This window comes from Erythrolamprus reginae, chromosome 7 (assembly GCF_031021105.1).
Source record: "Erythrolamprus reginae isolate rEryReg1 chromosome 7, rEryReg1.hap1, whole genome shotgun sequence".
In the NCBI taxonomy this organism is placed as follows: domain Eukaryota; kingdom Metazoa; phylum Chordata; class Lepidosauria; order Squamata; family Dipsadidae; genus Erythrolamprus; species Erythrolamprus reginae.
In genome coordinates, this window is record NC_091956.1 from 64170810 (window position 1) to 64198446 (window position 27637).

General features: G+C 38.2%; 1 protein-coding gene across 2 annotated transcripts in view; it reads left to right on the plus strand.

The window, feature by feature from the left end:
• Window positions 1-2488: 2488 nt before the first annotated feature.
• PCDH10 (protocadherin 10) overlaps window positions 2489-27637 on the plus strand; it is a 67100-nt gene continuing 41951 nt past the window's right edge. For both annotated transcript variants that reach the window (XM_070756633.1, XM_070756634.1), the window contains exons 1-4: window positions 2489-5134; window positions 6854-6912; window positions 7500-7606; window positions 18783-19088. In XM_070756633.1, the coding sequence (XP_070612734.1) occupies window positions 2489-5134; window positions 6854-6912; window positions 7500-7606; window positions 18783-19088 (3118 nt within the window). The remainder of the gene's footprint in view (window positions 5135-6853; window positions 6913-7499; window positions 7607-18782; window positions 19089-27637) is intronic.

Here is a 27637-nt window from a genome sequence, read left to right on the forward strand (position 1 = left end):
CGGAATTCTTTCAAGCAAGACATAAAACGAGGCATTCGGTTAATGAGACATCTTCCGCCATTCTTCTCCAATCCACTGTACAATGATGATGCTTCAGATCTACTATAGTGATACACTATTTGAAGAAGGAGGGGCAAGTAGTCGGCAGCGCTCGTCGCTTTCCTGCAAGCGCTAAGCCTCTCCGGCGGGGGCGAACTTAGCCTCAAGGGTTTTGCGGCTCCAGGAAGTTTAAGAAGTCGAGAAGCAGCGTTTCACCAAGAGCACTCGGCTCCGTTGCTATAGTACAATTCCTCTGCGCCACCATATTACATCAGGAGAGCCAGGAGCGGTAGTAAACAGCCGATCTGTAGGAGTCTCAGTGTAGGCTTAAACGGCGTACAGGCAGTTATTGATCTTAATTTCTCGCCATCACAATGCCCAGCCAAGGGCTAGCATAAAAGCCAAGAAAAAAGCCCTCTTTCGTCCTGCCCCCAGGTTGCCTATCACCACTGCCATTTAAGCCAATGTATTTATAATGAAGGCCATACGTTCAGCTGCTTCTTCCAAACCTGCGTTCTCCATAAGTATAGGATTTTAATGCCCGTAATTTAGTAGCTCTGGCCAGGTATTGTATAAATTCATTATTTCTGGAGTACACCCACTTTTGGGAAAGATTGTTTATACGTGAGACGCCAATCTGGTGAAGAAACCCTCGTTCAGGAAATCCCATCTGAAACATTTAACCAGCTTTTCGCCCCTCTATGCCTGGTAGTTTTTAGTAGCATCACATGAGCTGGAAGAGTCTCATTATCCGCCCCTCCTTTCTTCCCTTGTTTAAATTTCTTCTGCCAAGCCAGTCAAATCGATTAAAGCGCAAAAAGGACGTGCGGCCAAATGTTTCCAATGCGAGTAAATACCGCCCTCCCTACAGAAAGGACTCAACTTCACACTTGCTGGAAAGTCGAATTCTCGAATGTGTTTGTAATGAGGCAACAGACCAAAGGAAAAATCTACCTCAAGTGTTCCTTGTTTGTTTTGTTGTTTTTAAGGGCTTTCCTTTTTTTAAAAGCGGAGAGAGTGCGAAAAGACGAAAGGGAAAGTCCGCAGCAGGTGGAAATTCCATCTCCAAGGACCAGCTTGTTTATTAGCGTCATGGTATTGCCTGATGACGAGGAGTAATCTCCTTGCTCAGTAACTGCAACAAGGGAATAGTAACTTTCCGAGGCAGAGAATCCCCAGTAAGCGCTTCGGGAGTGTCAGGGTTATTCTCTCCGCCACACACCACACACACCGAGAGACAGACACAGAGTAAGAGCGACGGGTTCTCCCGTATTCTCTCCTCCCCTTTCTCTGACGGAGGCTGCTCGACGGGCGGCTAAACCAATAGGCTCTCGTCCTGAGCCTGTAGCTACAAGGCGATTGGTTGGCAGAAGCAGCTCGCTGCGCAAAAACAGACAAGCCGAGCGCTCGGAGCTCAGAAACTGCCAGCAGAGATCACAGAAGCTCGAGCTGGGACAGGAGAGCAAGAGAGCCACCGAGTCAGTGAATGAGTCTGAGAAGCCAGAGATAGCAAAGAAAAAAAAAGGAGGGTGGAAGAAAACTTGACCCGGACTCTTGTTAGCGAGGGAAAGGGGGAAAAAAAAGAGCGCTCGCAGGGGGAAAAAAGCATTCAAGGAAGAGATGGCGAGAAAGGTTTAAGAGAATCTCCACTGAGTCGTCGAGAAATTCAGGGATTTAAAGTTTAGGGTCGCCGAACTGCTCTTTGCCTTCCTCTCACCCCGCCACATCTTGTCGATGGCTGTGATTTCTTCTGGCTGTTTTTAATTGCATCTGTTTCCCCCCCACTCACCCACCCCGCCGGAAAGAGGGGAGGGAAGAAAGAGAGCGGCTTTTCTTGGGTCAAATTTATTTTTCTTCAACCAAAGGGGGCATGTCCATCGGTTCTTCTGACAGCTTTCCCCCTCTCCTGCTCCTGTTACAAGGAAGCCAACCCGAGGATAATCTTGAAATATACCAGTTCCCCCGGATTTGCTGCTGCTGCTGCTGCTGCTGCCGCCTCCACCGCCTCTCCTGCTGCTGCGGTGCAGTGCCTGGACACTGGGAATAAATTAACACGGACTCTTCTGTCTACATAGCCACCTACCTATTGCCTCTGGTTAGCCATTTCTTACGAAGATCACTGATGTGGTGGGAGCTCTGCCTGGCAGCCTCCCGTGCCTATTTTGCATGATTTCCCAGCCCCCCGCCGTCGTCGTCGTCCCCTTCCCTTTTTTCCCAGTTTCCTGTGAAGGGAGACGGTGATGGGGAAGACCGGAGAAAATGAAGGGAAAGGAATGAGCATAAATCGCTTTTGAAGCTCGCGTCGGGTTGTATTTTTCCCCCTTCTCCGGCCCGCTAAACAAGGTATTTCTCGAAGGAGGTGGGGGATTTTTTATTTATTTATTTATTTATTTTTGGAGAAGGAGGAAGTGTTGGCGTCGGGGAGGGGGATCTCTTTCCCCTTTTGGAGATGGTGGTGCTATTCTTCTTTGCCTTAAACTGGATGTTGGAGGGAGCCCTTTCGCAGCTTCACTACACGGTGCAGGAAGAACAGGAACATGGCACTTTCGTGGGAAATATTGCCGAAGATCTGGGCTTGGACATTACCAAACTTTCCGCTCGCCGCTTCCAGACGGTGCCTAATTCGCGAAGCCCTTATCTGGATCTCAATCTGGAAACCGGGGTGCTCTATGTGAGCGAAAAGATCGACCGGGAGCAAATCTGCAAGCAAAGTCCGTCCTGCCAGTTGCACCTAGAGGTTTTCTTGGAAAATCCGCTGGAGCTGTTCCGCGTCGAAATCGAAGTGCTGGACATCAACGACAACCCGCCTGCTTTCCCGGAGCCCGACCTGACCGTCGAGATCTCGGAGAGCGCCACGCCGGGCACCCGTTTTCCTTTAGAAAGCGCCTTCGATCCAGACGTGGGGACTAACTCGCTGCGCACCTACGAGATCACCCCCAACAGCTACTTCTCCCTGGACGTCCAGACGCAACCCGATGGCAATCGCTTCGCCGAACTCGTATTGTCCAAGCCTTTGGACCGAGAGCAGCAGGCGGTGCACCGCTACGTGCTCACGGCCGTGGATGGTGGGCAGCCCCAGCAGAGGACCGGCACGGCCCTGCTCACTATTCGAGTCTTGGATTCCAACGATAATGTGCCCGCTTTTGAACAGCCCGTCTATACCGTCTCCCTGCCGGAGAACTCGCCGCCGGGCACCCTGGTGCTACAGCTTAATGCCAGCGACCCGGACGAAGGCCAGAACGGCGAGATCATCTATTCGTTCAGCAGCCACATCTCTGCCCGGGCGCGGGAGCTCTTCGGCATCTCCCCACGGACCGGCCGGTTGGAAGTCAACGGCGAGCTGGACTACGAGGAGAGTAGCGTCTATCAGGTGTACGTCCAAGCCAAGGACCTGGGGCCCAACGCCGTGCCTGCTCACTGCAAGGTGTTGGTGCGGGTGCTGGACGCGAACGACAACGCTCCCGAGATCAGTTTCTCCACCGTCAAAGAAGCGGTGAGCGAGGCGGCGGCTCCGGGCACGGTGGTGGCTCTCTTCAGCGTCTCGGATCGAGACTCCGAGGAGAACGGGCAAGTGCAATGCGAGCTGCTGCAAGGCGACGCGCCTTTCCGCCTGAAAAGCTCTTTCAAGAACTACTACACCATTGTCACCGAGGGGCCTCTGGACCGAGAGCAGCCCGGTGGCGACGCCTACACTTTAACTGTGGTGGCGCGGGACATGGGGGAACCGCCGCTGACCACCAGCAAGTCCATCCAGGTGCGGGTCAGCGACGTGAACGACAACGCGCCCCGCTTCTCGCAGCCCGTCTACCAGGTGTACGTGAGCGAAAACAACGTGCCCGGAGCCTACATTTATGCCGTCAGCGCCGCGGACCGGGACCAGGGCGCCAACGCGCAGTTAGCCTACTCCATCTTGGAGAGCCAGATCCAGGACATGTCGGTCTTCACCTACGTCTCCATCAACTCCGAGAACGGATTCCTCTACGCGCTGCGCTCTTTCGACTACGAGCAGCTCAAGGAGTTCAGCTTCCAAGTGGAAGCCCGCGACGCGGCCGGAGGGGGCGAGGAACCCAACGGCGAGGAACCGCTAGCCGGCAACGCCACCGTCAACATTGTGGTAGTGGACCAGAACGACAACGCGCCGGCCATCGTCAGCCCGCTGCCGGGCCGCAACGGCACGCCGGCGCGAGAGGTGCTGCCCCGGGGCGCCGAACCGGGCTACTTGGTCTCCCGCGTGGCGGCGGTGGACGCGGACGATGGGGAAAACGCGCGCCTCACCTATAGCATCGCCCGGGGCAACGAGGCTAGCCTCTTCCGCATGGACTGGCGCACCGGCGAGTTGCGCACGGCGCGCAAAGTGCCCGCCAAGCGAGACCCGCAGCGGCCTTACGAGCTGGTCATCGAGGTCCGAGACCACGGGCAGCCCCCGCTTTCTTCCACCGCCGCCCTCCACGTGGTCTTGGTGGACAGCGCGGTGGAGCGCCAGGGGGCGGGAGCTGGCGGGGGCGGGGGAGGAGGGGGTGCCGGTGGCCTAGCCCCCGGAGGCGCAGGAGGTCCTGGTGGAGAGCATCGGCCCAGCCGCTCGGGCGGTGCCAGCAGCGCCGACACCTCGCTGGACCTGACTTTGATCCTCATCATCGCCTTGGGGTCGGTCTCTTTCATCTTCCTGCTGGCTATGATTGTGCTGGCCGTCCGCTGCCAGAAAGAGAAGAAGCTCAACATCTACACGTGTTTGGCCAGCGACTGTTGCCTGAGCTGTTGTTGCTGCTGTTCTTGCTGCAGCCGCCAGGCGCGAGCCCGCAAGAAGAAGCTCAGCAAATCGGATATCATGCTGGTCCAGAGCTCCAATGTACCCAGCAACCCGGTCCAGGTGCCCGTAGAGGAGTCGGCGAGTTTTAGTTCCCACCACCACAACCAGAACTATTGCTATCAGGTTTGCCTCACGCCCGAGTCAGCCAAGACTGACCTGATGTTCCTGAAGCCTTGCAGCCCTTCCCGCAGCACAGAGGCTGAGCACAACCCTTGCGGGGCCATCGTCACGGGGTACACTGACCAGCAGCCCGACATCATCTCCAATGGCAGCATATTGTCTAGTGAGGTAAGAGACGCTTAGCATCTCCCCCTGTCAGGAACAACCACTTGCTGCCAAGCACCTTGCAGTGTTCTCCCCAATTTCCCTCTAAATGTCACCAGTTAAGGTCAATTAATATCCTAATATAACCTCAGCTTACTGAAAAGGTATGCCTATAAGGTCTACATCATTGCATCCTAACTGGACTCCTCTACACCTTTTGGCTTGGGCTGCCTGTTGCATTGGGGAAAACTTCCTCTCATGCAACTTATGTGACCAATCACATATAATGCAGTATTACAATTATTATAGTATTACCACAATAATTGTAATATTATTACAATTGACAAGCATCCCTAAATTTAAGGTAGCCTTAAGTAGTAGCATTAACACTGGTAGCATTGTGTCAATCCTTGACACATTTTTTTTACTGTTGGTTTTCTTTTTACAAATACTTGCAATTCTGTACTTTGACATTTCTCACTACTAATTGTTATTAGGTGCTTATTGTCCAAGCTTCCTTAATGGACTTTCCACTGTTACAATTATAAAAAGTAGATGAATACGTACCTGATTTATGTCAACTCACCAACAACACAAGTTCTTGTGTGGAAAATATTGTTGTGTACATAAGTCAATCTGAAACCCAGTGCGGCTTTTTTCTGCACAATCTTTGTCACTTTTCAGCCACTTTCTTTTCAGATGCAGAAGTGCCAATGAACAACTTAAATATTGTTACAATATAATGAAGACTATGCTGGGAACATTTTAGTTGGCTTGTTCCATTTTCAGAATCTAACTAGCATAGTTTGAGCAGTATTTACTATTATTTTGTGTAGAATGGTTAGTCAGATTTAATTATATGGTTATTTTCATTGCTTTTTCCAGGAACAGACACCACCCAATCTGAAGATAATTCCAATAGGGAAATCAAAAAACAAAAAAACCCTTTAGAAATTCCTTTATTTATGATTGAGGATATGCAGACATTTCCTTATGAAATATGAACATCTAACTAGCAAGCAGAGAATTAAAATAATTTCTTCATTAAAGATCCACTATGTATCACTATATAAGATTATTATTCTATATGTTTTTCCCCATCCAAAGAAGAATCTTGGGAAAATGCAACTGAAAGCATTTGTTAACACTTATGGAACTTTTGTATTAAGCTAGTGTGTAAATAATATTTGTCTATTCTATAATCTGGGTTTAGCCTTTTAACCTGTCCTATGATACAAAATAACTTTGCTATATTTTCTCTGTACATATTGCTGGGAAAATGTAAAACCTATTTTCAGTGCAGTTCAAAATACACTTACTCATAGGTAAAGCCTACTAACTTTATCAGGAATGGGATATATCAATTTGATGGCTATACATTATTTTTTAAAAAACATGTCCTTTTTTCCAGCATAGTTTGCTTTGAAGTGATGTTTAATTAACTGTCACTTGAACCCCCCCCCCCCCCCAATCCACTGTACATGTTGTTGGCTAGTTTGAGTAACAGTTGTGGATTTTACATTAGATGACTGGTTGCTTTTAATTGTGTTTAGAGATAAATATATAATATTTTCTCATGCAAGTTAAGAGAATGGCAAAAAGCAGAGGAGCTATACCAGAAGTATTGGTTATTTAAATGATTAAAAGCAAGTATACAGGCATATGTGTGCTATTACGACTAAAGATTCACAGGTTCCCTAAAAAAAATCATTATTTGTTTGTTTATTTCCTAATTATTTTTAGACAAAACATCAACGTACAGAGCTCAGTTATCTAGTTGACAGACCTCGACGTGTAAACAGGTAGGAGCTCCACATTTCTGATTTCCTAAATTAGGGTCAGAATTATTCACAACCTGACATATATTTCTCAAATATGAAGGCCTGTACAGATATGTCACTGTACTTACAGAAGGCATTAAGTAGTAGCTGAGCAATATAAAATAAATGCATTCAGGTTACACCATACATTTGCAATGAAAGAACATCTCTGAATTATGGCATTTGGTGAATCACACTGAAATTTCTTGGGGAAAAAAGACAGAAACATTGCACTGATTTGAATTGTGTTTCAAAAACTCATCACATAATGTTGTACGGCATTATCTAACCAAATTTAGATCCTTGACTATTTAACAAAATGGTTTAGCAACATGATACCAAATGCACATGGTGGTAATGACAAGCACTCTAAATATTTGGTTAATGTCCCTGAAAATATAAGTTTTGCTTTTGATGGAGAGTTGCTGCTTAGTAGGAACAATGTAGCAAAGACTAAGTAGTTGAGTGCAGCACCACCTGTCACCATATGATGGCAGAAGAATGTTTTATGAATTTCTCTTTTCTTGGTAATTCAAACGTTAAGTTCCCCCACTTTTTTATATTTCTAGTTCTGCATTCCAGGAAGCAGACATAGTAAGCTCTAAGGACAGTGGTCATGGAGACAGTGAACAAGGAGACAGCGATCATGACGCCACTAATCGAGGTCAATCCACTGGTAAGTTTGATGGGGGAGGAGAATTCTAAATATTTGGTCTTTTAATAGGACCATCAGGAGCAATTATAGACAGGTAAATTAATAATGGACCGTAAGTAATGTGATGCAGAGTGTTTATAGTTTTGTGCTAATATACATCTATCTGGCTGTAACAAACAAATTTTTCAGTTGCAATACACTTATAGGAAGGTGGTGGATTTTTTTTTTTAATGCTGGCTGACTTATTTTAAGTTAAATTGTTTTGAAACATTAAGTTGCTTTGTATTTTAAAATACAAAAAAATGCTGATATATTTTTGTGGGATTCTTAAATCCTGAACAGCTAATGGGATATTTTCAAGCTGGTTTTCAGTGGCAATTCTCAGATTAGTTCATAACTGAGCATATTCAAGAATTATGCCCAAGTGATGGCTCCACAGACAATTGAATGAGGGAGAATTGCAAGTGTGTGACAGAGTAGACCGTAATATAGATCAATCATTGAGAGCAGTCATTTATCTTCAGTTGGAAACTCGAAAATTCTTGGAAATGCAGTATTTTCCAAAGCAGCAAGTATTGTAATGTTTGCTTTGAAGAGAATTTGAGTCTCATTCCCTTGGTAAATCTGACAGTATTCTCACTTTGCATCTGTATACTTAAGAGGAATGCTGAGTCTTTTAGCATTTGCTTCACTGCACAGCATCCCTGCAGTTCAGCAAGTGTTAGAGGCACTTGTCACTAGATTGTAATCAACCAAAGAGTTCCTGGAATCTAGGCTTAGTAGTAATAAATCTCTGCTTTTTCAAGTTTGATAAAAACTCCACAGAGAGTTGCTGCTACAAAAATGCCTTCCAGGTTGACGTTTGTTTATTCCCTCCCTCCCTTTCTTTATGTCTGTCTCTTCCCTAAAACATCTCCTAAGGCAGTGTTTCCCAACCTTGGCAACTTGAAGATATTTGGACTTCAACTCCCAGAATTCCCCAGCCAGCGAATGCTGGCTGGGGAATTCTGGGAGTTGAAGTCCAGGTATCTTCAAGTTGCCAAGGTTGGGAAACACCGTTCTAAGGCACTAGACTCAGGAAACCCCCCAACTGTCCCAGAACATAGAAACATGGACACTTTTGTAGATGGGGGAGGAGCAGTGATGGGCTACCAAAATTTTTATTACCACGCTGTGGCCGTGGCTTATGCATTTTGTTTCAACATCTTTCAATGCAAATTGGTGCTCTGGGGTGGAGCTCCATTTTCACTACCCCACTGTATTCCCCCCCCCCTGTCAGGGCAGTAGCCCATCCCTGATTATCTACTATATATTCTGCTGCACGAATCCCAGCGACCAGTTAGGTCCCACAGAGTTGGCCTTCTCCGGGTCCCGTCGACTAAACAATGTCGTCTGGCGGGATCCAGGGGAAGAGCCTTCTTTGTGGCAGCCCCGACTCTCTGGAACCAACTCCCCCCAGATATCAGAGTTGCCCCCACACTCCTTGCCTTTTGCAAGCTCCTTAAAACCCACCTCTGTCGTGAGTCATGGGGGAATTGAAATTTTTCCCTCCCCCCTAGGCTTATAGAATTTATACATGGTATGCTTGTCTGTATGATTAGTTCTTTAAATTGGGATTTTTTAGATTATTTTTAATAGTAGATTTGTTTACATTGTCTTTTTTATTGTTGTTAGCCTCCCCGAGGCTTCGGAGAGGGGCGGCATACAAATCAATCAAATGAATGAATGAATGAATGAATGAATGAATGAATGAATGAATGAATGAATAAAGTATGTACACACATGCCTGCACAGCTCTTCTAAAATTATACACATTCAACCTGATTTACTGCAATAGGAAAAAAATACCCAGAACCCAAAGGGGAAAAAAAGGGAGGGGGAAAATCAAAATTTTGCTACTGGTACTGTGTACCTGACCGTACCCTTAGGAGCCCATCACTGGGGAGGAGGTAATTCTTGCCTTAAAAAAAGTTATATGTTGTTCATTGGCTATGAGAAGTTTAAACACCTGGGGGAGGGGGAGCCTGGGATTTCCTTCAAGGCCTGCTTTATATTGCTGCAGATCATTAATATGCAGACCTAATGAGACTTGAGAAAAGCCAAGAGCCTCTATGCTCCCTGCGTCTTGGAAAGCTTTGTGCTTAGTGAACACAGCATCTACTTTGTGTCTGGGAACCTTATAACAAATCAACTCTTGCCAAAAGTGCACATTGGACCATAATAGCTTCTTATTTTTTTTGTAAATTGTTCTTTTATAAATGTTTGGGTTTCCCCCAATCTTCTCCCAATTCTCTGTTGTCATTTCTAAAGCAACAGTTAATATTTGAAGATTTTTTTAAAAAAAAACCCAAAAGCTTTCTTTATTCTAACCCCAGTTCTCTTATTGTCTTTTAAAAGAAAGAAACAAATTGGAGCTGGGCAGCTCATAAATTCAAATAAATAAATAAATTTTATTACAGCACTCATGTTCATGAATATTTCATCTTCAGCCAGTTTATCCCTCAATATAACGAACCATGGTAACAAAGTGTGAGGGAAGAAAATAAATATCTTTGCAAGGAGCTAGAATGGGAATGTAGAAAGAATAGATGCAATCATTTGGGATGCACATCAAACAAAAGACTTTAAAAAAGAAATCCACTAATATTTCTAAACATAACTTCCCTATTTTTTTAGATGATTTATATGGAATTAGATTGTATGAAAGGATGCTTTGAAACTAAACTCTTAGTATAATCTATAGAAATATTCTACTTTATATCAATAATTTGTAGTACATAGTTTGCCAAATTATGCAATCATTTTGCATTTAGGGTTGGGTTTTTTTTGCATTGCATAGATAAGTATTGATGCTGGGGCTAGATTATTTGATAAATGTACAATTCTTTTTTTCTACCTAGTTTAGAGAATGTTAAAGAACGTTGTGTTTATATGCTAATATGTAAATATAATATGAATAATAATTAAACAATGTTGGTTCAGGCAGAAAGTAATAAGTAAAGATGCTAATTTAGCTAAATATTCATCAATAGTGAAAGATAAGGCCAACTTCATCAAGAGATGAAGAGATAAAGCCAAGTTCATCAATAGTGAGAGATAAAGACACCAAATATACTAAATGATTTTAAACCTATTTCCATTTTATCGATCAAAATCCATTTTCTTCACTAGCGTTAGATAACTATGACACTGAATACTAAAGTTTTCAAAATGCTTACATCTTGCATAATTTAACTATTGGAAACCCCCAAAACTTGCCAGGAATTTTGTATGAATTTATTTGGACCTTACAACTTCTTTTGGGCCATTGTTTCTCTTATTGTCATGTTTTATTTCTTTTTTTGGGTTTATGTCTTCCATTTGCTTCTCATTCTTATTACTTTATAGCAGCATTATACTGATATTCCTTTGTAAATTCTTTTTTTAAAAAAGCAAAAGCAAATTCCACAACTAATTATTCAGCACGTATTCAAGAACCAACCTTTTATGAAGAGATTGTGATTACCCATTATGTCTCATGTTATACTATAATGAAAGTTGAATAAACTTTACTTTAGTGTTCCTCCTTTTTTTTAAAAAAAAAAAACATCTTCACCCTCTTCTTTCCTTCCTATCTGGTCATGCAAAACCAAATTGCCCATTGTTGATTAATATGTCTTGGCGCTGACTCTGCGTTAAGGACAACAGGTACAGATGGCTCTGTTGAAATACATCTCCTAACTAGTCATATGTTATATTTATATATCACTTCACAGTGTGACACTTTGTACAGTGGAAATAAAGTTAAAAAGCTAAAATTCATAAATGCATTGAAATAATGTTAGACTAGCATTTATCTAAAAGCTTTACAAAACCACCCTCTCACAATCTGTGATTCTGTGTGGTGTCAAAAGAAAAAATGTTGAAAGAATTTTAAAAAATCTAAGAAAAATCTAACAAAGCGAAAAACATAATGCATAATTAACACATAATAGAGGCTTGCAATAAAAAACAAGTGTACACATCACAGAGTGGCCTCATTTACAATCCCAATTCAATGCACAGGGAAAAAAAGGTTAAATCAGGTTAAAACAACCATAGTGTGTGTTTATTATTAGCTTTATGTCCATTTATTTTGTACAACCCAAGTCAGTAGACATAATGCTCTGGCGTCCTGCTTTCCCCACAGCAACCCCTAATTGGGCTGTGAGAGAGTTAGTGGCCAACAGCAATAAAACAAACCACGAGAAATGGAGTATTTTGAAAATAGCTAAATGTGATTTTAAAATCCCAACTAAAATTTTGGAATAATAAAACATTTTCAGCTGGAATGGAAAAGATCACAATGGAAATGTCAACACAAGCATGTTTGAGACATGAACTCCATAATCAGAGTGTCCCCATTGAACAGCTTCTTTCTTTAGTAGCCAGACAACTACCTGTATCCCTTAATTTAAAATCAGATACATTTAGAAATGCACATTGAAGATAAATTGACTCAAAGTGTTTATAAATGAACTCAGAAATGGACGAGCATTGGTACTTCTAAAAATGGTGGACTTATTTTGTAAAGCTAGAAAACTGTGTGATCTGAACTATATGTCACATTCTCTGCTATAATTCAATAAAGCATTGTGAAAAATTCCTTCACATGAATAATAGTTCAGTTTAAACAAATTATTAATATTCATTGTTCCAAAAATGTATTTTGGAATAATATCTTACAGATTAAAAAATAAATCAGAATATTTGCAGGCTAGAAAAGGGGTCATCTAGAATATATCAAAGCAAAGCCTTGTAAAAAGGACCATGGCGTCATAGTAAAAATGAATTTAAAATCGAAGGAGAGCAGTAGATGATAAATGATGATAGAAAGCCCTCGGTGTATGTATGTATGTCAGTACTGGAGATGCATTATCTAAATTTATTTGTGTACATTATCCCTAGGCAATATGTTATCTTATGTTATACCTTGCATTATTGAGAGCCAGTTTGGTCTGGTGGCTAAGACAGTAGGCAAGAAACTGGGAGACTGTGAGTTCTAGTCCCACCCAACACATGAAAGTTAATTGGCTGACCTTGGGCCATTCACCCGCTCTGGACCCAACTCATTCACAGAATTGTTGTTATGGGGAAAATAGAAGGAGGAAGAACGTATTCTGTACGTTCTCTGTCTTGGCTTACTGATATTTATAAAAACAATAAAGGCAGGATAAAAAAATAATATTCTGACAGTTTTAGCATAAGTTATAAGTACTTGTTCCAGGGGGACGGGTTTATGTTATATAGTGTAAACACCCACCTCTCTTGTGAGCTAGACTTGAAACAAAGGTACCATTTCATTCTTTTAGGAGTTTATACTAAAACAGAATGGTGATTTGAAATTTGATTTCTAATAAAGTGGGGGGAAAGGGGCTGTATCTTTTTAGTCTTCATTTATAGCACAAAAATCAAAGATTTACAGGATTGGATTGTATATAGTACTAATGACTTGCTTATTGTGTGTCAGTGGAACACCACTTAATTAAAATGCAACATTGGCATGTAATAGAGTTCTTTGTTGGGCCTTTTTTGTTCCTAGTGTGTATCAAAAATTTCCTACAAAATAGTTTGAATATATACAGATTTAGAGAATGGATTTTGATAAGAGAGTTGAGAAACATTTCTTGCCATCTGCAAAATGAATCAGAGGTTTTTAGTTACAGAATCTTGAAGAAATACTTTGCAAATTCTAGGTGGGGAAAAATATATAAGACAAAGGTGGTAGAAATTATTATTTTCCTTATCCAATCCATGCTGACTTTTATTTCAGTTCTGTTTAAAGATGATTCTGATATTTCAGTTGCTTTGTACAAAATTATATGAAGTCGTGCTAAAATGGCTTTTGGTAGTTCTTTGACAGTGAGCATATTTGAATTTTTTCCCCCATTTTTGGTTGTTAATTCAAAATGGTCTGGATTCTGCTGTGGCATTGATATTTTGCAATTGCATGGTCAGACAAGGGAGAATAAAAGACTCACAGATGTAGATTGTTCAAAGGAAGATTTAGGTGACCAGACTTCTATTGCAATTGAAAATGTAACATCAGGTAGAAAGATGTAACTGGCAGACCAATTACTTATAGTTGGATCATTAGTGCATATAATACATTGGAGATGAGTTAATATCTCTGGAGAGAGAGAGAGAGAGAGAGAGAGAGAGAGAGAGAGATTCACTTGGTTCATTTCCCCCTTTTATTTTATTTTAGTTGAAAAGAAACAAATTGCTTTTCAAAACAAAATCAGAAAATTTAATTATTATTATTATTTTGTGTAACCATTAACATTTTCTGATAGTTATGGTTTTGCGCTTTGCTAGGGCAATCTCAATGAACGTAGCAAGGTCTCTTCATCCATGTTCCATGCGGTTTTAACAATTCCCATGTTTGCCTTTTAGAGAAAGTATCATTTGCAAGTTATTGGAATCATTTTTACTTCAGTTGACTCAGGAAGTAATGAACATAAAGTATACACTGTATTATTCAAATTATTTTGCTTTAAGTGTTGAAAATCTTTAACAAAGACATTTATACTTTTCAGATGTTATTTGCAAACTCTTATTCCTTTTCTGTAACTTGGCTGAAATAACAAATGTATTCATTGAGAGACTATATGAGTGTTGAAATGAGAGAATGGAAGCTTTTGAATGGGTTTATAAACGACTATGGAATGAATAGTTGTTGCCACATTTCTTGATGCCAGGAATCTGTTTTAACCAGGAGGTTTGTCAAATAGTGAAAACTCTAGTTTTTGTTGGAAGCCAGTGGTACAAATGTTATTGAAAATCAGTTAATATTTGTTTGTCCTTACAAAATATTTAACAATATTTTACCATCTGTAACAAATAGATTGAGTGGATGGATATATTTTATTGTTATGTAAATTCATTTCTATCCTTTGGAAAGAAGCAGACCATCAATTTAAAGAAATTCTACTTAAAATCAAGCCTAACGCACCATTATTGTCGTCTCCAAAACATGTTTTTTATACATCAAACCATATGTACATCTTTGTGTGCTACTATACAAACTTAAATAAATACATTTTCCACTTAGTGATTAGAAACACTTCTTTGTTTTTATATAAATATATATATATCAGCCCTTTTCATAAAAAGTGAAGTGATTAACAACAAAACGAAAGCTTCTATCTTTATATGCTTCTATATATTTTTATCTTTAATCATTGTTCATACACTGAGTTCATTGGGTCTAGCTTCTACAGTAAGCATGTAGAATTGTACCCTGTCTAATTTTTATGATAGTCTGAGTGGGGAAAAGAACCAGATAAATCACCAGGCAGTAAGCCATTGGTTTTTTCAGTTTACTGAGTTTACACCTGTGCTTTTGATAACACCATGTCTTTCAAATTTTAGAATATCTTAACACTGAAGAATCACCTGCTTAGAAACCCTATGACAAGCTTTTTATTCCTATGTTGAGATACCTAACAGCTTTAAGTGTCTGTATGTTTACTTACAATCATGTATCTGTTCATATACAGGAATATAATTTTAAACCAGAGTTTTGGCTTAAAATCTTTGGGACTGTAAAACGAAAATGGTCTGATAGCTTCAGTGTGTGAGACTGGATAATAGCTCTTGTTAAATATTATTAAATGGTTATTCAAAGTGTATATTTTTAACATTTACTTAGTGCAGTGTTAAGTTTGGGAATAATTGTATCAGTGAGTCAACTGGTGGTGTTATTAGTAAGGATACATTTTTAGCTGTTACATCCTTATCCAGCCAAATAGCTTGTGTTGGTATTTTCTAACAAGTAGCTATGTTGTCTAACAATTGTGTGAATGCCTCATAATTCCTCATTTGAAGGAAATTAATATATTTGATTATATTAATTATGGATTGTGGAAATTTATATATTTCATCATATACTTAAATATATAATTTAATAAGTTCAAATCACTTTAGGTGGCATGAACAATCATAATTTCATTTTGATTTTCATCTGATTTTATTATGATCACATCTCTTAGAAAATTAAGCAGTACAATCTTGATCTTTCCTCTAAAAGAATTGGAATTGGGGTCCCATCACTTCTGGAGGGCAGAAGGTAGAACAAAGCAGGATTAATGAACTATATTCAAAATAAATAGGCATTTCGTGAAAAAAACCCTTATTTTTTTTGTTTTAATATTTGTATACTACTTTTACCAGTAGTAATTAAACTAGCCATTTATTTTACAAGCATTTATATTACATTATAATATACAGGTAGTCCTCAATTTAGAATCAATAGTTTAATTTTACAAAATTATGACAGTCTTGGAAAAATTTGACTTACCTGTATTCAAAGTTATGACTATTATATCACTATGGGGTCATATGTTCACAATTCCAGTGCCTCACAGCTGGCTTGTATTTCTGATTATTGCAGTGTCTTATAGTCATGTGATCATAATTTACAACCTTCACAAATGGCTTCTGAGAAACAAAGACAATTTAGAAAACTATTTTTGGTTAATGATCAAAATCATTCACTTAATTATCTGATTCGCTTCATGACTGCATTAAAATGTTTACATCACATCTGATCACATGACATACATTGACTTATGACAGAAATTTCAGTCCTAGCTGTGGTCATAAATTGAAGACTATCATTTGTGGGCATGTATATATTATGCCTATGTGAGTATATATAATTTGTTTTGTAGTGTGCATATTCCTTATCTACATTTTTATTTCCAGGTGATGTGTACATGTATATTCCTCAAAGTTCACTCTAATCATTTATTTCCAAACTTTTGCAAATTGCAATGATTTGTTGAAGATCTCAGACAAAGTCAAATTCTTTTTCTTTGAATTTAAAATAACATTTCTATTATAAAATATTAATTAAGTTAAATACTCCTTCCTTCCTTCCTTCCTTCCTTCCTTCCTTCCTTCTTTCCTTCTTCTTTCTTACCTACCCACTTACTTACATACCTAAAAATTATTGGTAAGTTTGTGGAATTTCTATCAACATGGGTTCAATCAAACTGAAAATTACTAGAAGAGAATACTAACATATCTTTACAACTAATCTTTATGGGGTTAGATATTTTGACATGGTTTATATATTTATGTTGATAGTAGGCATTTCTGAATTGGAAAATATAATCTTTAGGCTCTCAATGTTATTCTTGGGTACTGACACAGGAAAGGTACTTATATTATAGCAAACAATTCATATTGTGTGTGGTCTACAGCTTATCAGCAAATTTGGAATTTTTCAATGGTGCACTTCCAGTGAATCCAATAATTCTAGAAATTGGTTATACAGTGATCCCTCAATTTTTGCGGGGGTTACGTTCCAAGACCTCCCGCGAAAATCGATTTTCCGCGATGTAGCGGCGCGGAAGTAAAAACACCATTTTTGGCTGCCCCCCACCCGCCCGCCCAATTTCCCTCTGCCCGGCTGGGGAGGTGGATTCACCGCCCCCACCAGTCCGATCTCCCTCTGGTGGCTGGGGATGCGGATCCAACGCCCTCGCCAGCCCGATCTCCCTCCGCCCGGCTGGGGAGGTGGATTCACCGCCCCTGCCACCCCGATCTCCCTCCGGTGGCTGAGGACGCAGATCCACTGCCCTCGCAGCCCGATCTCCCTCTGTGGGGGGGGGGCGACGAACCGACGATCAGGGGCTGTCCGTCCCTGTTGGGTGGCGCAGGGCAGGCACAGGGAGGGAGAGAAAGGAAAGAGAGAGAAAGGGAGGGAGAGAAAATTGAATGAAGGAGGGAGAGAAAGAAAGAGTAAGAGGTAGAAAGGATAGAGAAAAAGGAAGAGAAAGGAAGGGGGAGCACTTTCGTCCCAGCTATCAGCGAGGGGGCTGCAGGAGAGATGGGGGCAGGCGTTCTCACAGAGAGGGAAAGGGAGAAAGAGAGAGAGAGCAAGAGGGGGGAGAGTGGAAGGTAGAGAGAGAGAGAAAAATGATAGAAAAAGGGAGAAAAAAGAGAAATGAGAAAATGATTGAAGCAGAGAATGACAGGAAAGAAAGAGAAAGAGAGAGAGAGAAGTGACTCTTGGTGATGACATATGACGTCATCGGGTGGGAAAAACCGTGGTATAGAAAAAAAACCGTGGAGTATTTTTAAATTATTATTTTTTGAAAAACTGTGGTATAGCGTTTTGCGAAAATCGAGACCGCGAAAATCGAGGGATCACTGTATATCTTGTACCTAATGATGTTCTGACCAAATAACATTTAACATTCAGGATTGTTATGTTAATGAATGTGTAGGGAATGGGTGATTATAATTTGATCATTCCTGAAGCAAATCAGCAAGAGAGAATCCTTGTTTGGTGTACAGGCAGCTTTTCACTTCTTTTCTGAGCAACAATGTAAAAACATTTTTTTTTACTTCTTTAACTTTTATTCTGCATGTATTAATATTATAACAATTAATAGTCCCATTGATTATTTCATGTAAGTACATTGCTATTTCTTTAAGAAATGTTACTCAGCCTCATATGGAAAAAGAAATACCCATCATAAGAAACTGAGTGAAAAGCTTGCTTATTGTTTGAGGAATGAATACGTTTAAAAGGATTTATAAGCATACTGTTTTCTGTTGGCAGGGATTCATATTGGTGTAGAGTAAGCATTCACACATTTGTCATACAAGCTGGATCTATGTCATATTAGACTTGCTGTGGATTTTAGCAGGTTTTTTTATAGGCTTTTTAATGTGACTTGGGACTCTAGAGGGATTAAATGGAAGAAAGTCTGAGGAAGGTATTCTTTAGAAAACAAACAGTGGCCTAATTTGTTGAAATTTTCAGGAACATTCTCAACATTTCTCTCCCTACCATTGGTATTTTTTATGTCACACCCTTGCATATACATTATGTAGTTTATTAACGATCATTAAGCTGATACTTTCACCTTCATAAAATGCAACTTGTTCCTAGATGGTTTGACAAAGCAGGTGCCAAGATTTTTTTTTTTTTAATAACAGTGATCCCAGTTGTCATCTTATGACTATTTGGCCAGTTGTGGAACATTCTTGCGCTTCTTATCTTTTTTCTTTCTTTTTCTTTTGAACAATAAAGCTTCTTTAAATCAAACTCTTTACTGGTAAGATGATAATAGACTAGAAAGTATCCTTTTCTATCACCATGCCTTCAGCAGGTGATGACACTAAAGGTTATATCTGCAGTTTTTCTCTTTCCTGCTTATAGGCATGGATCTCTTCTCTAATTGCACAGAGGAATGTAAAGCATTGGGTCACTCAGATCGGTGTTGGATGCCCTCTTTTGTCCCTTCTGATGGACGGCAGGCTGCGGATTACCGCAGCAATCTTCATGTACCTGGAATGGACTCTGTTCCAGACACCGAAGTGTTTGAAACACCAGAAGCCCAGCCAGGGGCAGAGAGATCTTTCTCCACCTTTGGCAAAGAGAAGGCCCTTCACAGCACCCTGGAGAGGAAGGAACTGGATGGACTGCTGTCTAATACACGAGCGCCTTACAAACCACCATATTTGAGTAAGTACTGTTCAAAAAGGATGCTAGAAAGTGTTCCTTTTGTAGGAGTAAAACATCATTTCCAATATGCTTGCTAGGAATAGGTAAAGACAATGGGAGGAAAAAAACCCATATTCGTTTGAATTCTTCATTCTCGTCAATTACTCTCCATATAGCATTGATTTTGTTTTTAAAGAAACATTTGTGGCATTTTAAGCTTTCTACTTCTAGGACACTGTTGAAGATGAATTTATTTATTTTTTTAACAAAAATGCCTAGGTTTTTTTAGAAGTTTTGCCTTAGCTATTCAGGATCTTAAGTAAACAATTAGAAACATCATTAGTCCTGCACCTTATGTAGCAGTTTGCGGTGCCTCTTCATTGAAATTTGTTCAGCATCATGATGTTTATACGATGGAGCAGTGTTTAGAGGACATCTTACAGGAAATTATACTTTCCTTCTACTCCACTTTTTTTTGTTTCCTTGACCATACTTCAATGAATTTGAATTTTTTGTTTTGATGTTTTCTGAATTTTTATGATCTTCATCCATATGGTGATGTTTATGTAGGCAAAACAGAAGATGCTGCAAAGCTTGGAAAAGTTATTTCTTTATATGCTTCATATTATGAGCTAAGTAAAATGTGTTGAATGAAGATGATATATTACTATGTTTAACAACTCATTTTTACAATTCAAGACTGGATTTTTTTCCTTACATTAGAAATATATTCAGTGATTATTAAAATTTATATCATTGGAACCAAAGAAGGCACTCTTCATCAGCAAACCATTTATTTAATGGTACATTGTAAATATTTCAGGGAGATTTTTGAAGGAAATTGAAATTTGAAAGACATCAGAGGTGATATCAGCAATTTCAAACAGTACACTTGCCAGTGGAGTACTTCATTTGATCTCTTATAGTCATCCTTATTTCTGTCTTGTAATTAGCCCATTGTAAAATAGGGATTCAATCCTGAAATGTAGCTTTTCTTTTAGATTGAATACTTGAGAGAATGGACAATTTTTATATCACTGTTAAGAATTAGATACTACTTACTAGATCTTCAACATTCCCATGAACAACATCTGTTGTACATTTGAAATTTTGGGTATAAATGGAGTTAACAGCTGCTTATTCACATCAAGATCCATCCCATGAATATTCCACTTCAGCTACCATTTTAGAGGCATATTTGCTAATATTCACAACCTGAATTCAGATCTATCATATTTTCTTTCTTTGTTTTATTCAATTTATAAAGTGCATCAAAAATGACAAGCTAGCATCCAAATTTGCAAAACCTTAGTTTTCATTAAAATTCAGCATTTAATTTCCTAATGAATTGAAATAAACCCCATGTTTCAAGTTAATAGCAACCCATATGTATTTGTAAGGTAGAAGGTGATTTTGATTCTTGCACTCAGTACTAAACCTAAAAAAACACATAGCTCATATTTTTATAGAATATATTTATTAAGAGAAGAAATCAATGCCTTAGAACAATGTGAAGAAAAGATTGAAAACAGATAGGCAGGCAGACACACACAGAGGGAGATAAAGAAACTATTTTTATTTCACTTATAAGGAAAACAGCAAGACTTTATATACAAGAAATAATTGTAGCAGACTGGCTAATAATGTCTATAACATAATCAAGTTTAGCATTCTCCTGAGTCAGATTACACCAAAAAAAGGATTAAGAAAACATTACAGTTTACATTTTGAATTAAATAAGGCTAAATAAGAAAAGCCACCAAAGGTTAAAATATACTGGGATGCATCACTCTAGCTATATTAGTTTAATTTATAAAACTGAAGAAGTATCAATCAGCGGATGTGTTATTTCTTTATTTTAAAAAAGGAGGAAGAAATGGAAGGTATAAATATATTTAATTTGACTTAATAAACATTTAATTGTCAAAAGATTTGGAATTACTGAATTTATTTCATTATAATGGTGGTGATGGCAATAATAATAATGGGTTAATGTTCATGATCTGTGTATGGTTGAGGCCTGGATCTGATTAGGAAATCTGTTTTGTGATTCTCTAAGAAGTCTTAGAATTTCCAGTTAAAAATACAGAGATCTATCTACATGTTTACATGGACAATTTTAAAAGTGATTTTTTTTCCTGGCTTCAGTGATGGAATCAAACACAAATATCTTTCTTTGTCTTCTTCTCAAAGGCCTACTGTGGAAAATGCTTGGCTATGGCTTTAACCCCATCATGGCAGATGGAAAATATTTAGAAAACTACAGATTGTAGGCAGAATACGTAGTGTTTAGTATTGTAATATACTGTAAATGGAGAAAATAAAATGGACTTAAAATTATATCTAAGTAAGAAAATTCATAGCTACTTCTTTGAAAAAATGAATAGTTACACTAGCTTTTTAGAACTATTTAAAGAACTGATAAAATAGATAAAATCTATTTGGATTAGCACTGACATATACCTTGAACATTTTCCTTGGAATTATTTTTTTAATGCTGAAAAAGGTGAGTTAAGAAATACATAATTAAAAACCTATAAATGGCAAATATGACAGAATAATACATTTTATTAGTTTATAATTTGTGACAGGTTAAAGGATGTATCTGAGAAGTCAAGTGGCAAAAATTTGGAATAGATTGATGCAGTAAACAGAAATAACTTGCCTACCTACACCAGATGGTATTCATCCAACAGTTGCAAATATATTTTAGGAAAAAGCTGAGTCAATTTGCAACTTGAAAAATAAAAATCACTAGGCAATGCTCATGTTTTAAATTAAATTCAACGCAGAAAATACTGCAGTTCAAAATACTTTAAAATCCTCAGCAATATAATCTATTGTATTTATTTATTGTTTTGTTTTAATTTCTATAGCTGCCCATCTCAACATGTTTCTCTTAGAGCGTTCAAATGAATAAAAATAGTAGATTTTTCTATATCTGGACATGTTAAAACAAGTATGCATGAAGGTATGTTGCAGAATCAAAACAGAATGTCTATGTCATTAATTTTGGAGTTCTATCACAACTTTGTGATTGATTAGCATGTGTCAGGGCAACAAATTTATCCTTCTTTTTCATACACCCTTTTGAAAGAGCAAGAGATAGTGAATATAAGAGATAATAAAGGGAGAATTGGGAAAGGAGATCTTTTGCTTAAATTAAAATTTGCTGTACAACATCAGGACTGCAGGAACTTTAAATAATATCTGAATTGAGAACAGGAATAAAGGATCATCTTCCTAATAACTCATGAAATCAAATGGATGTCAGCAAATGATAATGAAATGGATGTCAGCAGTGAAGGGCTACCACAATTTTTACTACCACACTGTGGGCGTGGCTTATGCAGGATGCCCTGCATTTTCTTTCAACATCTTTCAGTGCAAATTGGGTGCTCTGGGGTGGAGCTCCATTTTCACTACTGTCCCCCCAGCCCGTCCAGGCAGTAGCCCACCCCTGGATGTCAGCGAATGAAAGTGAAAAGGATCTCAAAAAGGATTTTATTGCAGAATACTAAGCATTTTTTAAGTCAAGAAAACCCTAATTAGTAAAGATGTACTGCAATATTAAAAGTAGGTTGATACAATTTTTGAATACGAAATACAAACATTTGCTTTGTTAAAATTATTAAATGGCTTTGTAGGACTAAATAATTGAGGTCTATTCATTTTGGATAGTGAAAGCAATAGTTTAGTTCTAAGATATCTATCTGTGGGAGGTAAGTAAAGGGGTGCATTACCTAATAATGAAACCATAATAAATAAGATTTTAAAAAATCAAATAAACAATTGAGATCATCAATGAATCAATCAATCAGATCAATCAATCAGAATAGAGCTGGAAGGGAACTTGGAAATTTTTAGTCCAACCTCAAGCAGGGCCTTTTCTCCAGTGATGAAGCCCCTACAACTTCAGAAGGCAAGCTATCCCAATTGTCCTCACTAGCCAAAGCATTTCTGATCAGGAATAAATATAAACATTCTATAACATCCTAGCTGGGGGTGGGTTACTCCCGGTTCGGACCATTTCGCCTGAACTGGTAGCAACCCGCTGGTGATGTCATAATGACATCACAGACCCAGTTCAGTCGGTACCCGTCTGTGGGCACCACCATCTTTTTTTGAATTATTTTTATTGAATTTTTATTGAATTATTTTTCTTCTGAGCATGTGGAGAAACCATGTTGCTGGCACTATGCATGGGGTTGCCATCTTGTTTTTGGCTTAAAAAAATATCTGCTTTTTTGGTTTTGCGCATGCACGTGCCTACGAGGCATGCCCATGTGGCATGGGAGGAAGCGAACTAGCAGCGAGGTAAGTTGGTACCCACCCCTGATCCTAGGCTCTGTTAGGGGGCAATATATTTTTAAAAGCTACAGAGGGTCAAATCTGAAAAATATTTGTTAAGTACCAATTATAGATGAGACTGAGAATTTGAAATATAGAATTTTAGGGGGGGAAATGACAAAAAGTTTTGTTTTTATTTTTATTTGTGTTTTTTTTACAAATGTGACATACAAGACAACAGAAAAAACATACATAAAAACATATACATACAACATTTGGGAAATGAAAGTTTCCCCCCTTTTTGGATGTTTGATCAGAGAATTACACTTCTTTTACGTGATATTAATTTTTGAATTCTTTTATTTGATGTGTTGCTTTGCATAAATTTTTATTTATTTCTTTATTCTTTTCTTTAGCCAATCATAGAATTTTGCCCATGTTTTATAGTAATCTGATTATTCTTTTCCCTCTAATCTTTTGGATAGCCTGTCCATCTCCGCACAGTCTAGTATTTTTTTAATTATTATGTTTTCTTCCGGTATTTTGTCTGTTTTCCACTGTTAGCATATACTATTCTGGCAGCTGTTAATATATGTATAACTAGGTATCTTACCTCTTTTTCTATTTTTTTATTAAAAATACCCAATAAATATAATTCTGGTTTTTTTTTCAATTTCTTCATTTACTATTTCTTTTAACCAATTTGTTATTTTATTCCAAAACTTTTTTGCCTGTGTGCATGTCCACCATTGGTAGTAGAACGTGCCTCTTTCTTTTTTACACTTCCAACATATTGGAGAGGTTTTTGGGAACATTTTTGATAGTCTTTCTGTCGATAGGTGCCACCTGTAAAACATTTTTTAATTGGTTTTCCTTGAATGTAGTCGATTTTGTCATCGGCCAATTGTTAATCCATAATTTTTCCCATTTTTCTAGTTCAATTGTGTAGCCAAAATTCAAGTTTTGATATTCCCATTTAAAAAAACCCTCTATATCCTTGTTGACCTAGTCTGAAGAGAGATTGATGGTGTTTGGGTATCTCTGAATTGTTCAATTTTTTGTGTGTCTCACATGACAGTTCTAATAGAATTCTAGGATTCCTCAAGCCATCCCTCCCTTAGTAACTCATCATACATTAATAAAACAAAGTAAAATAGTAAAAGTCATCAACATCTTGTGCAACATTTACAAGGGAAAATGGGGTAATTCTCTCAGCATCTGCTTTAATAATTTAAATGTCTACCCTGTTGTCAATAAACTATCATGCTATACAAACCAAATGAGTTGCTCAAATCTTATAACCAAGTTCTGTCATTTGACAATAGAAAAGAACATGCTTGTAGTCCATTTTTAGCAACCACAATTGGAACTGGCAAACTGCATTGTTAAGCAAAGTGGTCACTAAGTAAAACTGAAAGTGTTTATGAATTTACTTTAACTTTCCTTTGCTATAATGGCCTACAAATATTATACATATAAGGATTGGTTGCAAAGTTACTTTTTCATCATGATCATAACGGTAAATGGTCTCTGTCTGAGAAAATTGTTAAAAGTTGGAATTCTGAGTCATATTACTAACTGATCTGTGATACAAATTTGATGTCTTGTTTAAAAAGCTGATTTCTGAATTGTTCACACTAAATAGACTTGCATGGTTTTACAAATACTTTTACACATAAGGCAATAGGCGTATTATTAAAATTATTTTCAAAAAAGGAATCTTTTCCAGTCAAATGAAGTAACATGTAGTACAAGCATGTCATATTTTTCATATGATTTTAATGGAAAGTAATAAATCTTTAAGAAGTAACATCATTCATTTCATATTTATCCTATATTCACTTCTTCTTACTGGTACTCTTATTGATCTATGGCCATAATCATTTTTTGTTTTTAGAATGAAGTTACATAATCTAAAATGAAAAACCCTCATTATTTCCTAGATAATGTTTTTAACTATTGAAAAAAAAACCTATAAATAATAAAATTCTGAAACATACTTCTTAATTACAGTCAATCATATGTAACTTGACAACATTCAGAAGTCTTTATTAATAATCAAGAAAAAGTATTTTAAATAATCATATTATTTATAAAAGGTACATACAGGAATTTTAATTTTTTGAATTTCAAAGTCATCAAAAATTTATCAGAATGTTTCAGTAATAAAAGAAAAAATATATATACTCAGTATCTTTTAGGCAGAATTACCATAAAACCTGACAAAAATAAAAAATAACTAACATTAACTCATCAACCAGGACAGTCAGAGAAATCTTGCAAACACATGCAAATAGCATAGAGCAATGATTGGGCTGTACAGGGAATTGAAAATTAACAGTGCTTATTTCCAGATATGCTTGCAAGGATTATTTAAATGCATTAGGAAATATTCTGTCTCAGATTTTTCATTATGTTTCTGCTATTGAAATGTATTATTTCATTTTTACCAATAAAGAATATTATTGGAATATTATCAGAAGTATAAGCCTTCAAATAAATCTCCACGTCCAGAGACTACAATGACACATCCATATAATTTTCTTCACTATATGGATTTGGACTACAATTTTCTTTCTTTGGGATTTTTTTAATTTTCCAGTTTAGACTACAATTCTGATTATTGGTAGTTTTCAAAAAACTGGACAGAACTGCTTAGATTTTCCAATATCAATCAAGCTGGCTACGTTCTACCATACCTGTTGTCCAGGGGTGAAATTCAATTTTTTTCCCTACTAGTTATGTGGGCGTGGCTTGCTGGGCATGTCAGGGAAAGAATACCATTCCCACCCCACTCCAGGGGAAGGATACTGCAAAATCTCCATTCCCACCCTACTCCAGGGGAAGAATACTGCAAAATCTCCATTCCCACCACACTCCAGGGGAAGGATACTGCAAAATCTCCATTCCCACCCCACTCCAGGAGAAGGATACTGCAAAATTTCCATTCCCACCCCACTCCAGGGGAAGGATACTGCAAAATCTCCATTCCCACCCCACTCCAGGGGAAGGATACTGCAAAATCTCCATTCCCACCCCACCCCAGGAGAAGGATACTGCAAATTTTCCATTCCCACCCCATGCCAGGCGAAGGATACTGCAAAATCTCCATTCCCTCCCTACTCCAGGAGAAGGATATGGCAAAATATCCATTCCATCCCACTCTGGGTCGAGCCAAAAGTGGTATTTGCCGGTGGTATTTGCCGATTCTCTGAAATACTCAAAGTTTCCGCTACCAGTTCTCCAGAACCTGTCAGAATCTGCTGGATTTCACCTCTGCTCTTCTCATAAGAGAGTCATCTTCTAAAGTCTAGAGTAGTAGAAACTTTAAATAAATAAAAAATATGGACTATTTGTACATTTGTGAGTGATTTAATAAGATAGCTTGCATAAATACTGTATTTAATTGTTAGCACCAATGATTGATTTTTACCATTTCCACTGAACATCCACTTTCTTTGACCCATCAACCTTGTGAAGAATGGAAAATGTAGTATCACTTACTATTCTCCTATTTTTAATCCCTTGTTAATTTGTTGCATAACAATATTTATCTTGATATTACATTTCAGTTTGCTTATATTTTTCCTTCAATTTTGACACTACTATCCCAAGCTCCATGGAGCCAAAACAAACTTTTTTTATTCAAGAAGACTTTATTTCAAGTACCCAGTAAAAGGAATTGTATGAAAAGTAGAAAATTTAACTAGACTTCTGAGAAGCTCTTCTTCCTGAGTATCAGAACTACTAGATATGAATAAACATACAAACTTCTGAAAAGGCAATGAATAAATACATTGATGATGTATAATTCAAAATGTGCTTTGAAAACTAAGATTAAACTGAATTTTTCTTCACTCTTTAAAAATAAATAATACATAATATACAAAAATTATACAAAAAAACCCGACAACTATACCATATAGTTGCATAATTATTTAATTCTGGATAGAGATCAAACTTTAAATCAGGCAGGCTATATCCAATTCATTTGGGGTTTTTTAAAGGTTCAAATAATAAAGGAAAATGCTTGAAGTGTTTCTCCAATAAGAAAATGCAATACGAAATTGGTAATCTGATTCTTTTATCTAGTTCTGTGTAATGAACAAATTCATATCCTTGATAATACATGCTATTATCATCTAGGACTCTGATGGCGAACCTATGGCACCGTATGCCACAAGTGGCACATGGCGCCCTATCTGCTGGCATGCGAACTGTTGCCCTAGCTCAGCTCTAGCATGCTTGTGTGCACTGGCCATTTTCAACTCATGCAGGGG